General features: G+C 35.1%; 2 protein-coding genes across 2 annotated transcripts in view; one reads left to right on the top strand and one right to left on the bottom strand.

Annotated features, from left to right (window-relative positions):
• The window catches only part of LOC143236988 (GTPase-activating Rap/Ran-GAP domain-like protein 3), a 125,079-nt gene extending 120,354 nt beyond the window's left edge, over positions 1-4,725 (top strand). Inside the window, exon 16 of the mRNA XM_076475752.1 lies at positions 4,189-4,725. Within this exon, the coding sequence (XP_076331867.1) occupies positions 4,189-4,725 (537 nt within the window). The remainder of the gene's footprint in view (positions 1-4,188) is intronic.
• Positions 1-19,284, bottom strand: part of LOC143245256 (GTPase-activating Rap/Ran-GAP domain-like protein 3) — a 661,441-nt gene that overhangs the window by 290,247 nt on the left and 351,910 nt on the right. The window lies entirely within an intron of this gene.

The raw sequence follows: 19,284 nt of genomic DNA, 5'->3' as shown, positions 1-19,284 counted from the left end.
CAACGCTAAAATCAGTCGTTCGATTCGCCTCGATGGGCTCAGCAGATAGTCCGATGTGCCTTTGATAAAAGAAAAACACACACAAACAATAATAAAATGGTAAGACGTGACTTCGTAAATTAGAATGAGATGTTAGAGAAGAAAGACGAGTGTGTTTTCTTACAGCAAAGTCACATCGTAAATTAAAATGAGATGTTAGAGAAGAAAGACGAGTGTGTTTTCTTATAGCAAAGTCACATCGTAAATTAAAATGAGATGTTAGAGAAGAAAGACGAGTGTGTTTTCTTATAGCAAAGTCACATCGTAAATTAAAATGAGATGTTAGAGAAGAAAGACGAGTGTGTTTTCTTATAGCAAAGTCACATCGTAAATTAAAATGAGATGTTAGAGAAGAAAGACGAGTGTGTTTTCTTGTAGCAAAGTCACATCGTAAATTAAAATGAGATGTTAGAGAAGAAAGACGAGTGTGTTTTCTTATAGCAAAGTCACATCGTAAATTAAAATGAGATGTTAGAGAAGAAAGACGAGTGTGTTTTCTTATAGCAAAGTCACATCGTAAATTAAAATGAGATGTTAGAGAAGAAAGACGAGTGTGGTTTCTTGTAGCAAAGTCACATCGTAAATTAAAATGAGATGTTAGAGAAGAAAGACGAGTGTGTTTTCTTATAGCAAAGTCACATCGTAAATTAAAATGAGATGTTAGAGAAAAAAGACGAGTGTGTTTTCTTGTAGCAAAGTCACATCGTAAATTAAAATGAGATGTTAGAGAAGAAAGACGAGTGTGTTTTCTTGTAGCAAAGTCACATCGTAAATTAAAATGAGATGTTAGAGAAGAAAGACGAGTGTGTTTTCTTATAGCAAAGTCACATCGTAAATTAAAATGAGATGTTACAGAAGAAAGACGAGTGTGGTTTCTTGTAGCAAAGTCACATCGTAAATTAAAATGAGATGTTACAGAAGAAAGACGAGTGTGTTTTCTTGTAGCAAAGTCACATCGTAAATTAAAATGAGATGTTACAGAAGAAAGACGAGTGTGTTTTCTTGTAGCAAAGTCACATCGTAAATTAAAATGAGATGTTAGAGAAGAAAGACGAGTGCGTTTTCTTGTAGCAAAGTCACATCGTAAATTAAAATGAGATGTTAGAGAAGAAAGACGAGTGTGTTTTCTTATAGCAAAGTCACATTGTAAATTAAAATGAGATGTTAGAGAAGAAAGACGAGTGTGTTTTCTTGTAGCAAAGTCACATCGTAAATTAAAATGAGATGTTAGAGAAGAAATACGAGTGTGGTTTCTTGTAGCAAAGTCACATCGTAAATTAAAATGAGATGTTAGAGAAGAAAGACGAGTGTGTTTTCTTATAGCAAAGTCACATCGTAAATTAAATGAGATGTTAGAGAAGAAAGACGAGTGTGTTTTCTTATAGCAAAGTCACATCGTAAATTAAAATGAGATGTTAGAGAAGAAAGACGAGTGTGGTTTCTTGTAGCAAAGTCACATCGTAAATTAAAATGAGATGTTAGAGAAGAAAGACGAGTGTGTTTTCTTGCAGCAAAGTCACATCGTAAATTAAAATGAGATGTTAGAGAAGAAAGACGAGTGTGTTTTCTTATAGCAAAGTCACATCGTAAATTAAAATGAGATGTTACAGAAGAAAGACGAGTGTGTTTTCTTGTAGCAAAGTCACATCGTAAATTAAAATGAGATGTTAGAGAAGAAAGACGAGTGTGTTTTCTTATAGCAAAGTCACATCGTAAATTAAAATGAGATGTTAGAGAAGAAAGACGAGTGTGGTTTCTTGTAGCAAAGTCACATCGTAAATTAAAATGAAATGTTAGAGAAGAAAGACGAGTGTGTTTTCTTGCAGCAAAGTCACATCGAAAATTAAAATGAGATGTTAGAGAAGAAAGACGAGTGTGTTTTGTTATAGCAAAGTCACATCGTAAATTAAAATGAGATGTTAGAGAAGAAAGACGAGTGTGTTTTCTTGCAGCAAAGTCACATCGTAAATTAAAATGAGATGTTAGAAAAGAAATACGAGTGTGTTTTCTTATAGCAAAGTCACATCGTAAATTAAAATGAGATGTTAGAGAAGAAAGACGAGTGTGTTTTCTTGTAGCAAAGTCACATCGTAAATTAAAATGAGATGTTAGAGAAGAAAGACGAGTGTGTTTTCTTGTAGCAAAGTCACATCGTAAATTAAAATGAGATGTTAGAGAAGAAAGACGAGTGTGTTTTCTTGTAGCAAAGTCACATCGTAAATTAAAATGAGATGTTAGAGAAGAAAGACGAGTGTGTTTTCTTGTAGCAAAGTCACATCGTAAATTAAAATGAGATGTTAGAGAAGAAAGACGAGTGTGTTTTCTTGTAGCAAAGTTTTTTAGTAGCAAAGTCACATCGTAAATTAAAATGAGATCGTAAATTAGAGATGCTAGAGAAGAAAGACGAGTGCGTTTTCTTTTAGCAAAGTCACATCGTAAATTAAAATGAGATGTTAGAGAAGAAAGATCAGTGTGTTTTCTTATAGCAAAGTCACATCGGGCTATTTGCTGAGCCCACCAAGGGGAATCGAATCCCTAATTTTAGCGTTGTAAATCCGGAGACTTACCGCTGTACTAACGGGGAGGACAGAAAGATGAAATTAAAAAAAGGTTGATTTTCATCCTTTTTGTAACCTTAAAATAAATTATTTAGGATTTGGTTTGAATTTCACGCAAAGCTACACGAGGGCTATCTGGATTGATAATAATGGGATTGATCGTCACATTATAGCGCCCCCACGGCTGAAAAAGCAAGCATGTCTGGTGCAAAGGAGACTCGAACCCGCGACCCTCAGATTACGAATCAAACGCCTTAACCCACTTGGCCATGCCGGGCAGTATTTAAGGAAAAACAGAAATAACAGGTGAATGACAGATGTGTAATACTAAGTAAAAATATTTAATTCAAATGCGGAAATCGCATGGAAAAGCTTCTGAAAATAAAACAAATTAAGTTGTAACCGCACAACAAATTTAGGTTTTAATTAACGATGGCGACAGGAGCCGCCTGTCTTAATTAGTTTGTCTTATTACTGTGACTTTATTGCTTTATTTTACTCCAAGTAACTGTCGTGAGTTACTCTAAATAAACAATCTAACTTCTGCATCTTAAGTTAATAACAGCTCATTGGAAATATGCGCAGAAAACACCCGATAAGGGAATATTGTCGAGACACCCATCATGATACATTTTCCAGCTTAAAATACATTTGTTATGTGTTAACTATTAGTTTAAATATCGATGGAGAGATTTGTTTTTATTTATTTCTCGATTCTGATATATATTTTAAAAACTTTCAAGATGTATCTGTTGAGGAGATATAAACCTCCTCTGTCAGACCAAAAACAAATCTGCTGCTGAAAAACTTGGACTATTGTCATCTACATGAATAGCTACACAACTGATGTAACGTTCAGAGAAATCACAAAGAAAGTACCATCACTTATACTGTTCATTTGTTACCTTGTACTTTCTATTACGTACATTAACGTTATGGTATCTGTTCATTATCTTAGCCTCATATTATCCATCTGGTACCTCAGCCTTATACTTAAAGAAACACGCCAAACACTTTAATTACCACAAATCATCAAACCTCTAACGATTTCCTGATGAGAATATATTAAAATTCAATTACATATTTACATAAATTTGCTTTAATTTGCCGCTGTGACAAATTAAGGGAAAAAGTTTAGAAATTTTCTCTCGCACAGAGAAACGAGCGCGTCAGTTTCAGTTTCTTTTTTGTTATTACGTGATACGAAATTTACAACCGACAGTTATTAATGGTTTGAATGTCAGAAACCAAATTAGGAAAAGAAATCTTTCTTTATTTCGACTTTACGAGAGTGATTTTCTCAACATACCATTTTTTTTTTCTTTTGTAACGTGAAATATGAGGTTCGTATAGACAACACCAAATGTTCGGAACACGTGCAATGTATAGTACCTAATCCAATTAACGTTCCAACGATTTTATTGTACTAAATCTTAGGAACAACATAACCAGGTGGCCCACCATGGCCACGTGAAATGACCGGAGAAATAAAATATAGTTCTTATTGGGGAAGGACATAGTGAGATTATTCCATGACGTGGAACCAAAGGGCATAAGATTTTAAATCGGACTCCTTCAATTTTGTTCGTAGCAGTTGAAAAACTCACAAATCATACAAAATGGGAGTAAAGTTACGGGTATAAAAGATGGGAGTAAAGTTACAGGTGTAAAAGATGGGAGTAAAATTACGGGTATAAACGATGGGATTAAAGTTACAAGTATAAAAGATGGGAGTAAAGTTACACGTATAAAAGATGGGAGTAAAGTTACAGGAATAAAAGACGGGAGTAAAGTTACAGGTATAAAAGATGGAAGTAAAGTTACAGGTATAAAATATGAGGGTAAAGTTACAGGTGTAAAAGATGGGAGTAAATTTACGAGTATAAACGATGGGATTAAAGTTACAAGTATAAAAGATGGAAGTAAAGTTACACGTATAAAAGATGGGAGAAATGTTACGGGTATAAAAGATGGGAGTAAAGTTACGGGTATAAAAGATGGGAGTAAAGTTACAGGTGTAAAAGATGGGAGTAAAGTTACAGGTATAAAAGATGAGAGTAAAGTTACAGGTGTAAAAGATAGGAGTAAAGTTGTGGGTATAAAAAAGGGAGTAAAGTTACAGGTGTAAAAGAGACCCACCAATCCCCATCACAAACGAAAAAGTTATTGTGGTGGCGCTGAACATATCTCTATTTTTATTAAACACATAACTAATACTAGAAGATATGTTTTGTTGCTATTACTAAGATAATAAACGAGACATTTGTTGATGCTATTGATAAGATAATAAAGAGCACACAGTAGGAGTTTTATTGTGAGCAGTAATAGTTTTATTGTGAACAGTAGTAGTTTCATTGTAAGCAGTAATAGTTTTATTGTGAACAGTAATAGTTTTATTGTAAACAGTAGTAGTTTCATTGTGAGCAGTAATAGTTTTATTGTGAGCAGTAATAGTTTTATTGTGAACAGTAGGAGTTTTATTGTGAGCAGTAATAGTTTTATTGTGAACAGTAATAGTTTTATTGTGAAAAGTAATAGTTTTATTGTCAACAGTAGTAGTTTTATTGTGAACAGTAATAGAAACTCAATATCTCCCTGTTCCTTAGGGTCGTGCTTATTTATCTGAAATAAAACCGTGCGTATATTTTTATTCAAAAAACTTTTGTTAATTGACAAGTCTCACGTATCTGTAAATATTTTAACTTTACACATTGTACTTGTAATGTATTGTTTTACATGTGAGTCTATTGATTATATTTATTGTTTACTTGTTATTAAGCACAATGCCCTTTGGCAAACATGTAAATGTATTTGCGGTATTTTAGCAATCTGACACTGAATGGTCGTATACGTTTTATTTCCGAGTGGGTCGGGAATGTCCTAACCATTGCAGTACGTCCTCAGGTTGTTAATCTGTTTCCTGCAACAAAGCGAGCCACACTTTACAGCTCTGGACGAAGCTGGAGGCGCGGTTTCGTTGGAGGCCGTGAAGATTTATCTGATGGGTCGCCAAAAATATGGACCAAAAACAGAAATTCTGAATTACTTTTAATACTAAATAAACAATAAGTCAATACAAATTATGCTGAATTAATTAAATTACAAGATTGCTTCATATTTTGGAAAGAAAATAATTTAAACCTTAAATAAAGTTAAATGTGTATTTAATTACACATCAGTGTGTTTGTTTTGAATGTCGCGCAAAGCTGCACGAGGGCTATCTGCGCTAGCCGTCTCTAATTTAGCATTGTAAGACTAGAGGGAAGACAGATAGTCATCACCACCCACCGCCAACTCTTGGGTTACTCTTTTACCAACGAATAGTGGTATTGACCGTCACTTTTTAACGCTCCCACGGCTGAAAGGGCGAGCATGTTTGGTGCGACGGGGATTCGGACCCGCGACCCTCAGATTACGAGTCAAACGCCTTAACTCACGTGGCCATGCCGGGCCTACTCACCAGTTTAGAAAGTTAATTAAATAAAATTAATTGCTAATGGTCTAACTATAATATATATATTGAAAATAAAACACTATATTATACTATATTTAATATATAAATTTCTTCTTAGATATTGTTAAAGTTTATTGGTAATTAATTTTTGAAATTGATAAATCACATTTGGAGAGATTTTTTTTGTAGGTTGGGGGCTTAAGTTTTTTATTCAATTCAAGGAAGCCTCAATCAGACTAAAAGAGTTTCGGAACACAAGAGTTGATATCGAGATCTGCTAAGAAACAACCTTTATTATGAACTACCACTTCACAACTGGCAGAAATTCTAGAAAAGGAAGCAAAACACGAAGTTGAGTCGTTTCACAAAGCTTCATTGACTTTCTTTATGTTTTCGGTTGATGTAATAATGATGCGAAACATTCCACTATGTTAAGTAAGTTCCAAACTAAAATGGAACACTCGATATTGTTTGTATAAAAGAGGTTGCTGACATATCGTGACATATCTGTAATGTTTAAATAACTACTAGTATAACGTATACTTAAATTATCACGAGTTTGTTATTTTTTCAAATTATCAAAAACGTTACTTAGATGTATATTATATCAGTTAGAATTAACGTTAAATATAATCTGAGCTCTAAAATTAATCAAGCGACGCTCAGTAATTTAGAAGTTTCATTCGGGTTGTGGATCGAGCGACTTAACCTCCAGGGTCTCCACCTAATGATGATATATTGTACTTAGTTGAACTTGTTTAAAAATAACCTGATACGTTTTAATATTTACCAGAAAAACTGCGAATTAAAGTAGTATACGTTTAGTTCGTATAGTCAAGCATCAAATAATCCATGTTATTCGACCTCCTAAGCCTAGCACCTCTTAAGCCTAGCAATAGATCAATAATGATGAATAAAATGTTTTATATTAATTACAAAGTTTAGAGTACATATACATGTATATACACATACGATAATATTTATATTATATATATATACACACACGGTAATATTTATATATATACATATATATACACACACGGTAATATTTACGGTTTATATCCGGGGTTCTGATTTCAGCCACAATTAATGTTATAGTTAGATGCATCACACATCAGACAGAAGTAATGTTATAGTTAGATGTATCACACATCAGACAGAATTAATGTTATAGTTAGATGTATCATACATCAGACAGAATTAATGTTATAGTTAGATGCATCACACATCAGACAGAATTAATGTTATAGTTAGATGTATCACACATCAGACAGAATTAATGTTATAGTTAGATGTATCACACATCAGACAGAATTAATGTTATAGTTAGATGCATCACACATCAGACAGAATTAATGTTATAGTTAGATGTATCACACATCAGACAGAATTAATGTTATAGTTAGATGTATCATACATCAGACAGAATTAATGTTGTAGTTAGATGTATCATACATCAGACAGAATTAATGTTGTAGTTAGATGCATCATACATCAGACAGAATTAATATTATAGTTAGATGTATCATACATCAGACAGAATTAATGTTGTAGTTAGATGCATCATACATCAGCCAGAATTAATGTTAAATACAATCTAGGCATTAAGAAAGATGGATCAAAATAAAGTATGCAAAGAAAGTATTTTTATTTTTACTTAAAATAAGGCCTAACATGAACAGTTGGTTCGGGTGTTCGTCTGACGATCTGATGAGGATCGCGGGTTGGAATCCCAGTCACATCAAACATGCTAACCTTTTCAACCGTGGGAGTGTTATAACGTAACAGTAAAATAGTAGCCCAAGAGCTGGCGGTGGGTAGTGATGACTAGCTGCCTTCCTTCTATTCTTTCATTGTTAAATTAGGGACAGCTAAGCACAGATAGCCCTCGTGTAGCTTTGCGCAAAATTCCAAACAAATCAAAAACTTTTTAAGCAGGCGGAGTGAATAAAACAGAAATTTAATTAATATATTTTGGAACTTTTGTTTTGAAGTTTCATTTTTTTACAGGGGTGGAAACATGGTTAAAAAAAACGTCGAAAGAAAATTCTAGAAAACATTCCTTGTGAAACAGAAATAGGAAACAACCTTAATTGTGTTTCTCTTCCGCGCATAAAATAGAACCTCAATGGTTGATAGTAAGAACAACTACTCAGCATTTATTTCAGTGTTTATCCAATTGCTCTAGCTTATAAGACAAACATCTTACGCTACGAGAAATAAAAGTCTATTCGGAGAAGTAATTTCCTAACGCCAAGAAATTTCCTATTTGACAATCTGTATAGCGGTGATTAGCGTACTGAAATGTTTTCTTTAGTGAATAAATAAACAAATAAAACTGTCAAAAACTCAAAACTATTTCTTGTGCTCATCGTAGTTTAGATTGCCAGAATGTTTTACCCAGTTTCAACTGCATACAAACTCAACTTTTTTATCTTTAACAAGGATATGATAATTGTGATCGATTAATAAGACTGAATTTACTCTCACTAGGTAGCATGAGATACGTAAGTAGTTATTTGTTTTGAATTTTTTGCAAAGCTACATGAGGGCTAACTGCACTAGCCGTCCCTAATTTAGCAGTGTAAGACTAGAGGGAAAGGCAGCTAGTCATCACCACCCACCGCTAATTCTTGGGCTACACTTTTATTAATGAATAGTGGGATTGATCATCACATTATAATTCCTACCACGGCTGAAAGGGCGGTCATGTTTGGTGCGACCCTCAGATTACGAGTCGCGCGCCTTAACACACTTGGCTATGATGCTGGGCAAGCCAACTATATTCAACAACAATTTCCAAAACTTACTTCCATGGTTCCTAGCGCTAAATCTCTATATTTATTGTTTCTAGAGATTTTCTAACATTTAGTTCATCTTTTCCGTTACCTGTTTACTCGGATAACGAGTCGAGTGCCTTAACCACCAGGCCATGCCGGACTCTCTTTTCACTGAGATCTAACATGATGACAAAGTAAGTTAGAATATATAATCCGAATATTACACAGTTTTATATTATATCTGTAAGTTCTCAACAAACAAAATATCCTCAGAGGATTTGTTTCTAATCCACAGGTTCTTATCCTCTTTGAGTATTCGAGAAACTAAACGTCTTTTGTATAAAACAAACCCTTGAATGGACCCGGGATGAGCACGATGTCTCGTAATAGGGTATTTGAAAACGGCAATGACCATAGATACACACACATAAAGTGATAACAGGTTTCTGTAAACACTTTTAAAATATATGTTATGAGAAAAGGTTACGATATAGCGACTTCTCTAACATAGATTTGAGCTCGGCATGACTAGGTGGTCAGGGCGCTCGACTCGTAATATTAGGGTCGCAGGTTCGAATCCTCATCACACTAAATATGCTCGCCCTTTCAGATAGTCAATCTAATTATTCTTTGAAGAGTAACCTAAGTGTTGGCGGTGAGTGGTGTTGACTAGCTGCCTTCACTCTAGTCTTTCACTGCTAAATTAGGGACGGCTAGCGCAGATAGCCCTCGTGTAGCTCTGCTCAAAATTCAAAACAAAGCAAGAAAACGACCGTATTTTGGATTAGCACCTCAGATTTGAAAACACTAACTAATAGTGTAACATTGGGATTTGGTACCTGTGTGGACAGTATATAGATAGCTTAGTGTATAGCTTTAGTTTAGAAAACAAACAAACAAACAAACCATAAACCAAACACATTCTACACTTTCACTGCTCGAAGAGAATCCGATATAATAATTTAACATTTTGCAGTTCAGCTATAGGTTTACCATCGTATAGAACGTTTAGTAAAACATGCAACATATTAATAGTTAAAGTGGTCATCTGGAACCAGAAGTAAACAAACATGACCTTGACCCAGTTACCAGTTAGAGTGGTTCAAGTCTTATAAATGTAATGACGTGCCGATGGCACTGACTTAATTTGTATTTCTTTCATATATAACGTCATCAACACCAGGGGCACATTTTTATTGGTGCACTTCTAGATGACATCACCAGAAGGCACATTTCAAACACTATTATTTTCCCATATTACTTTTATAATTAATTGTTAATGAAACTTTCTTGGATACTGTAGAATATCAGAATAATGTGTGTGTATTCTACATTTGAAGATTTTAAGAGCAATAAAAATGTGTAAAATAACAAATAATAAATACGTCCCCTAGTGGCTCAGCGGTATGTCTAAAAAACAAACAAACCTTTTTCAAGAACAGGAACAAGACAGACATATTTTCCAAAACATTTTCTCTCTTAGGATTTACAACGATGATTTTTAAGGTTTATTTAGCTAATATCAACAGGATTATGTTCACAAACATTTGACAAAGGACTTCCTTAAAGCTTCTACGATTTGAACAGATTACAACAAAGTCATCTTATAAATCGCTCAGAGTTGTTCTGATTTTTCCAGTTTAGAATAACATTTTAGTTATATGTCTCTGCATCAGTAATTGCCACAAACCAAAACCACATTTGACATATAAAATAATCAAACCCAAACCACATTTGACATATAAAATACTCAGAAGCCTAGAAAAAGATTGCGAGCTCTAAACCATCGTTTTAGATAAATGTTAAAACTGCCACAAAGGACGAAAAATTAAATCAGACACGTCAGTAGACTGTTTAAACTGTAGCCAAAATAAATGTGAGTTACGTTGGAAAAGTCAACATCAAATTAATTACACCCAACCTGTTGCTATTGGCAACGCATGCTGTAAATGGACGTTGCTATTGGCGATAGTTTGTTTTACTATGTGTATAGGCCTGCATGACTATCGGTACGTTGCTACTAGTAACATGTTGTTCCATCCAGTAAATAGACAAGTATAAATGACTGTACGTCAATGAAATAATCCAGAGGTTAAAAGCACGTATACTACTTGTCATAGAAAGGTATTTCGGTTTAATCTACATAGATATATATATGTGTTTGTGTTATATATAACGCTCTGTAAATACCTATGAAAAAAATTCATTCAAACGTATACAGGAAATTCTAGAGAGTTTAATGTGATCTTTTGAACTCGTCTCCCAGTGAGTGGGTCAGCGGTAATTTTTATGGATTTACAACGCTAAAACTCGGGGTTTGATTCCTCTCGGTGAACAGAACGCGAGATAATCTATTTCATAGCTTTGCGTTAATAAATAAAAATGTATCTCAGAACGGCTGGTATGGGTATTAACACTTTTACCGATAAAGCAGAGAACAACATTTTGACCTTCTTAGGTCATCTTCAGGTGAACAGAAAGAGTTGTTCTCTATTTGATTTAAATAAAAGTGTTAATACCCATACCAGTCGTTCTGAGATACATTTTAATTTCAAGTTTGATTTCTCGTCATCACGAAATATGAAAAAAAATTGATCTTAGATGAACTTCATATGATAATTTTGACCCGTTGTTAGATGTACCGTTTGAAGGGTACTTATAGGATAATATTTTTTCAATTTTGTATTCAGAGTCATTTTATAACTTTAATAAAAGAACAGGTCCTAGGTTTGTTTTATACACAAGGACTGGTGAGGAGACATGATGTTATTTTAATTTCAGATTTACTAATAACTTTGTTACAGTGCTATTAACATGATAAATATTACTGTTTTACCGTTTCTAATCTTAGTTCTATGAGAGTTATGCCATTGGATTAAGTAATGAATTGTTACCGTTACTGTGTATGGAAATACCAGGTTACTGTCGTCAGATTAGGTACTGTAATATCATTGTCACTAAGCTAGGTTCTATAAGGTTACTGCTACTACATTAGGTACTGTGATACTACCGTTGCCAGGTTAGGTACTATAAGGCTTCTGTCGTCAGCTTAAGTACCGTTGAAAGATATGCAAGGAGCTGGCAAGCCATTTCTCCCTACACAAGCGGCTAACATTCTTTCTTTTAGTTAAAGTGTCTGTTAAAAGGTTGGAATGGGAAAATAGATATGATGGGATTGCCCCATCTTGTTGGGAAGGTAAGTGAAATGTTTCCATGTGTAATAACATTTTTAAACACATTTTACGTTCTTCGTAAATAAATCTAAGAGCCCTCTCAGAGCCTTCATAGTACCAATGGTGTATTTTCGTATCCATAGAACGGACAACTTTAAAGTAATAATTATTTAAGTATACGGTTTTCTTTATGATCTCTTCAGTAGTAAATCTTCCATTGAAGTTGTGGTAGGTAATGATAAAAAAAGGTTCTAATAATACAGCTCCAAATCTGTCATTGTGCTTCTGTGATGGTATAAAGATACGATTAAACTACGTATCTGACATCTAAACCTAACGTCGAATTAAACAAAATTATCAATTATCATATGTTATAAGATGTACCATTATATCGCAAGTTCCGACCGGTAATATACGTTTTCAAGTACATTACTTGGCGATCATGAAAAGTGGATAGTTATGAATTTAAACCATCTTTAATGAAAAGAAAGACCAGAAAGGAACAGTTTCCAACATGAAAGAAGTGACGTGTTACAGAGTTGAATTATTACGTTATGTCTTTAATTCATTACTTGATCGGGTATCATTTTATATACCTAATTAATTACTTGGTTAATTATTACTTTATATTAATAATACACAATTATCAAGTGTGAAACATTATTTCATATTTGCAGTTTATTACGTGCTAGGCCCAGCATGGCCAGGTGGATTAAGGCGTTCGACTCGTAATCTGAGGGTCGCCGGTTCGAATCCCCGTCGCACCAAACATGCTCGCCCTTTTAGCCGTGAGGGCGTTATTATGTGACAGTCAACCCCACTATTCGTTGGTAAAAGAGTAGCCCAAGAGTTGGCGGTGGGTGGTTATAACTAGCTGCCTTCCCTCTAATCTTATACTGCTAAATTAGGAACGGATAGCGCAGATAGCCCTCGTGTAGCTTTGAGCGAAATTTAAAACAAACAAAGATTTATATAAATTAAACTATAATTTATATAAATCATTCCCTCTAAATATTCATCATATATATTAAAATGTCCATCTGCGTCAGTCGTCGTTAATCTTCATATGATGGTAAAGACGGAAACCAACTACTCAGCATCACCCACGTGGGTCTAATTTAGACAATGATAAAGACGGAAACCAACTACTCAGCATCACCCACGTGGGTCTAATTTAGATAATGATAAAGACGGAAACCAACTACTTAGCATCACCCACGTGGGTCTAATTTAGACAATGATAAAGACGGAAACCAACTACTTAGCATCACCCACGTGGGTCTAATTTAGACAATGGTAAAGACGGAAACCAACTACTTAGCATCACCCACGTGGGTCTAATTTAGACAATGATAAAGACGGAAACCAACTACTTAGCATCACCCACGTGGGTCTAATTTAGATAATGATAAAGACGGAAACCAACTACTTAGCATCACCCACGTGGGTCTAATTTAGATAATCATAAAGACGGAAACCAACTACTCAGCATCACCCACGTGGGTCTAATTTAGTCAGACTCGAATGGGTCTATCATATTTGGCCATCCATGACCCCGAAATAAGAAACTCAATATTTTGTAGCTCTAATGGGACGCGAACCATGGATCGTCAGCTTCACAGTCTTGTACACTAACTACTGTGGTGCGCTTGGCCCAAGTAATGTGTAGGAAATGGACTAGAACATTGAGTTAAATACTAGTTGGTTCAGCATTTATTTATCAGAAGAATTTGAAGTGTAATTTCTTGATGTCTAATATATTTCAGCGCAGGTTCAAAACAAACAAACAAACAAACCAATATATTTCCCGCCATATATGTTAGTGTTTAACACTGAAACATATCCAGTTTAGCTAAAGATCATCAAGTTCACATTGTGTTCTATTCATGAATCTATTGGGTTAAACTATCTAAATGAAAAAATACATTTTTTTCTCTTGAGAAGAATTGTAGTTCTCTTGGTAGTGATACGTCAGTGCTCTTATTCCACAATACATTTTATAATAAGTTACACGAGTTTTCCCTGGCTCAGGGCAAAATTTTAGTATTTTGCCGTATACCACAATCTACTAGGCATTTCGGACAATACCAAAACTCAACATGCCATTGCATTGTATTAATTCTGTTATATATACCTTTTATCGTTAGAATTTCGTAACGTCACGTTACAGAGTCATATGATACATATTATCCGTATTGAACCGTTGTAGAGTGATATGATACATATTATCCGTATCGAACCGTTGTAGAGTAATATGATACATATTATCCGTATCGAACCGTTGTAGAGTGATATGATACGTATTATCCGTATTGAACCGTTGTAGAGTGATATGATACATATTATTCGTATCGAACCGTTGCAGAGTGATATGATACATATTATCCGTGTCGAACCGTTGTAGAGTGATATGATACATATTATCCGTATTGAACCGTTGTAGAATGATGTGATACATATTATCCGTATCGAACCGTTGTAGAATGATATGATATAACTTATCCGTATCGAACCGTTGCAGAGTGATATGATTTAAATTATCCGTATCGAACCGTTGTAGAGTGATATGATACATATTATTCGTATCGAACAGTTGTAGAATGATATGATATAACTTATCCGTATCGAACCGTTGTAGAATGACATGATACATATTATCCGTATTGAACCGTTGTAGAGTGATATGATACATATTATCCGTATCGAACTGTTGTAGAGTGATATGATACATATTATTCGGATCGAACAGTTGTAGAATGATATGATACATATTATCCGTATCGAACCGTTGTAGAATGACATGATACATATTATCCGTGTCAAACCGTTGTGGAGGGATATGTCTTAAGATATTATTTTCATATCATATTATACTATATATTTATGTACATAATGCTCCTAACCTGAGTTCTTCATCTAAACACCAGATTGGTCCAAGAATACACTGCTGGCCAAAATCTTAAAGCCAATGAACATTTTACGTTGTTAGATTCAACTACTTATGTGAGTAAAGCTTCGAAAGATGAAAATAAGAAAAGAGAAAATAAAAATAAAAAACTTTTTTAGTATTTAATAGGGAAAATGTGAACACTGTGAAATTAGTCTAACTACCAGCTGTTCAAAAGTTTAAGACCTTACTGAAACGAAGTGTTAATCGGTAAACACGTAACGAAATTTAGTCATTTGTGTTCAAGCATTAGCGTTGTCAACATCTCCCACTGACATCTCCTGTGTTACCTTGGGTAAAAACACATGGCAAAGGCTAAAAAGTTGACAGAGTTTGAACGTGGCAGAATTGTTGAGCTGCAAAAGCAAAGTCTCTTTCACGTGCTATCGCTGGTGAGATTGGGTGTAGTAAAACTGCTGTTGCAAATTTCTTAAAAGACCCTGAGGGACACGGAACGAGAATTTCAAGTGGTCGGCCCAAGAAAATTTCGCTGGCGTTAAGCAGGAGGATTCGACGGGTTGTCCGACAAGACACATGCCGATCGTCGAACCAGATTAAGGCCCTTACGGACGCAGAATGCAGCTCAAGAACAATAAGACGGCATCTCCGAGAGAAAGGCTTTAAAAATCGTAAACGTCTTCAAAGGCCACGCCTCCTTCCACACAACGAAACGGCTTGGTTAAACTTTGCTGAGAAGCACCAAACATGAGATGTAGAAAAGTGAACGAAGGTTTTGTTTTCTGATGAGAAAAATTTAACCTGGATGGTCCAGATGGCTTCCAACGTTATTGGCACGATAAGGATATCCCACTGGAGACATTTTCTACACGACACCGTGAAGGAGGTTCCATCATGATCTGGGGTGCTTTCTCCTTCCATGGAAAATTGGAGCTTCAGGTTATACAGGGGCGTCAAACAGCAGCTGGCTACATTGGCATGTTGGAGAGAGCATCCTTATTGACTGAAGGCCCTCGCTTGTGTGGAAATAACTGGATCTTTCAGCAGGACAACGTTGCAATCCACAATGCCCGTAGGACAAAGGACTTTCTCATGGTGAATAACGTGATTATTTTGGACCATCCAGCGTGTTCCACCGAACTGAGCCCCATTGAACATGTTTGGGGGTGGATGGAAAGGGAAGTCTATAGAAATAGATGTCAATTCTAAACAGTGCATGATCTTCGTGAAGCCATCTTCACCACTTGGAATAACATTCCAGCCAGCCTTCTGCAAACGCTTATATCGACCATGCTGAAGCGAATGTTTGAAGTTATTCGCAATGACGACCGTGCAACTCACTACTAAGACCTCTTGTTGGGCATTTCCTACCCTGTTTAGGATTTCTTTTTGGTATGGTCTTAAACTTTTGACCAGCTAGTATTTAGGCTAATTTCATAGTGTTCACATTTTCCCTATTAAATACTAATTTTTTTTTTTTTTTTTTCCCTTTCCTTATTTTCATCTTTCGAAGCTCTACTCAAATAAGTGGTTGAGTCTAACAACGCAAAATTCACATTTTTTCTTTATATTCATTGGCCTTAAGAGTTTGGCCAACAGTGTATATGATTGACGTTTCGTTCAAGAAGAAAATCTTTATTCGCACTCTGCGACTGTGAGTGTGTTATAAGCGTGACGGTCAAATCCCTCTCTTCCATTAGAATAATTAATGGTTGGTTGAGAATGACAGTGAAAACTGTGCTCTGTTGTGTAGCTTTGTGCGAATATCTGAAACAAATCTCTTTCGTTTTTAGGTTAGTTTTTTTTTTTTTACATAGAAATACCAATAAATGGTCATTACGCTACTCTAAGTATCTTTAATATTTTATGTTTCGAATGCATAAACCCCATAAACATATTTTTATTTAGAGCAAAGTTAATCCTTAAACAATCGACAATCTGTATTGAAAAATGTTAGATTATTATACTATCATCGTTATTTCTAAATTGCAACAGAATATTTACCATTTTTAACTACCGACTGGTAATTTCATCTAAAATTGGATGATACGTCCATCCTATAAAGTTCAAACGTAGCCGTCCCTAATTCAGAATTGCTGACCTGTTATTACGGTCACTCTGATACAGTTGGCTGCTACTCTATAACTTCCTTCTATGGCTAAACTTTTGTAACACATTCAGCAATATCGCAGGGACCAGACGTTGTACCTTCCGTTACATAGCGTGGCACGTCAACCCGGTTCTTCATCATAACTGTCATTGTTACTGACCAGTGACGTTTTTCTTTCTTCCAATTTGTTTGTTTGCTATCAGCGCTAACCGTCCCCAATTTAGCAGTGTAAGACTAGAGGGAAGGCAGCTAGTCATCACCACCCACCGCCAACTCTTGGGCTACTCTTTTACCAACGAATAGTGGGATTGACCGTCAAATTATAACGCCCCCACGGCTGAAAGGGCGAGCACGTTTGGTGCGAGGGGGATTCGAACCCGAGACCCTCAAATTACGAGTCGAACGCCTTAACCCATCTGGCCATGCCGGGGCCTTTTCTTCTTTGTAATTTCTGTAACGCCTTAATTATTTGTTTGTCGTTTGATTTCAAGTTCTGGTTGAATTTTAGAGAAGAAATAGTAAAAATAAATAAACTATGTCTCGTAAGATGGACATATAATTCTTATACATATTCTTCTGAAATACCCCCCCCCCTGTTCAGTTTCTTAGTTTTGACGCTTGTTCATTACTTTGCGTATATAAATTAGTTTAAACGCGTGCAATGGTTTAGGGTTTTCTTTCTTTTGGTGATTCTCTTTTCATTATACGAAAAATTAATTATCAACGTGGTATAGTTCTTTTCTCGTGAGCACGTACCACGAGCTTTCACAAGATCTCTTGAAACTTTTGAAAAATTTCACAAATCAAAGCTTTCGTTGGTTATTTGAGTTTTGAAATAATCTGTGTTCTCGAGACTAGTTTGAACAAAATCTTATCGGTAAGAAAGAAAGGTACATTAATGGTACTTGGACTCAGTTTCTTTTTAAGTAGACAAAACAATAATTAATTTCCAGCTTTCATCTTTCATCTTTCTTTTTAATGTAATTCTGAATAACATATTATAGAACATATTATATTCGAATAGAATTTTTCTTTTCATATTACTTTATGGTCTGCAAAAGGCCATACATAAAGTAAATATCTTATATTTTTGTTAGATGAACGGACATATATAAACATGAATAAATATGTGTGCGTGTGTGTCTTTATATGCGAAGAATAGATACGATGTATCAGAAGAATTTTAGAGACACGCTACGTCGTCGCAGTCCATGTCGCCACGTTCCGTCACGATCTGTCTGATTACTATGCATCTTGCCAATAGACCTGCAGCGTAGCTTTCATTGAAAAAAGGCTTCTCCATCATAAAATTGCTAGTTCCAAAACACACCTCTGTGCCTTGTTTTATAGTCCGCTTTATACAAGAGGGCGACAAGTTTCCAACGCCTGTTTCGATTGTCTTACCACAAAGAAACCACACGATACTTGGCCAGTGTGTATTCTTATGAAATAGCGTGAATACCAGTTTCGTTCTCTGCTTTTCTGAGTTATGCAACGTTTAGTTATATAGTATGACTAGAACCTTTATCTTGATGAACCTATATTCTGTTGGACACGTTTCTAGATGGAAATGTTTCTTACTGATATGAAAAACCGATAATTTTATTCTTTCACTGAAACCCTTGATAAACATTTAATAAAGCTAGGTTCTTACTCTGGTTTAATTATGTTCAATGATTGTTGTTTTTTGGATATATCACTTAAGACGTATTGGAACTTGCAAGTTGATTTACCCGTAAAACGTGCGAACACTCTTATAAATGAAAAATTAAACATTTTCCTCTCTTCACTTTGGGTGTAGAAGCCACACTTGCACGAGCCAGGTCACTCAATGAACGGCACTCTCCGTAACGACCTGAACTACAATGTAGTTTTTACATTTAGTTTTCCATTTTTTTTCCAAACAATATGACATTAATATTAATATGACGAGTTTAATTCGAGATAGATAACTTAATAAACTGTTATTACGTTATTATTTGTAAAGGCTAGTATGTACTGTTTCATAAGATAGATGTCCTCGCTGTCAGCGATGTTTTCTGTTGTAATACACTTGTCAGTGTTTTCCTCTATTCGGTTGTCTCCTATTCTCTCTTCGTGGTTACTTATAATCAGTGTTTTCCTCTATTCGGTTGTCTCCTATTCTCTCTTCGTGGTTACTTATAATCAATGTTTTCCTCTATTCGGTTGTCTCCTATTCTCTCTTCGTGGTTACTTATCATCAGTGTTTTCCTCTATTCGGTTGTCTCCTATTCTCTCTTCGTG

The sequence above is a fragment of the Tachypleus tridentatus genome, chromosome 2 (assembly GCF_004210375.1).
Source record: "Tachypleus tridentatus isolate NWPU-2018 chromosome 2, ASM421037v1, whole genome shotgun sequence".
NCBI classification, from domain to species: Eukaryota; Metazoa; Arthropoda; class Merostomata; order Xiphosura; family Limulidae; genus Tachypleus; species Tachypleus tridentatus.
Note: the sequence above shows the minus strand (reverse complement) of the source record. Positions and strands in the feature narration are given on the sequence as shown.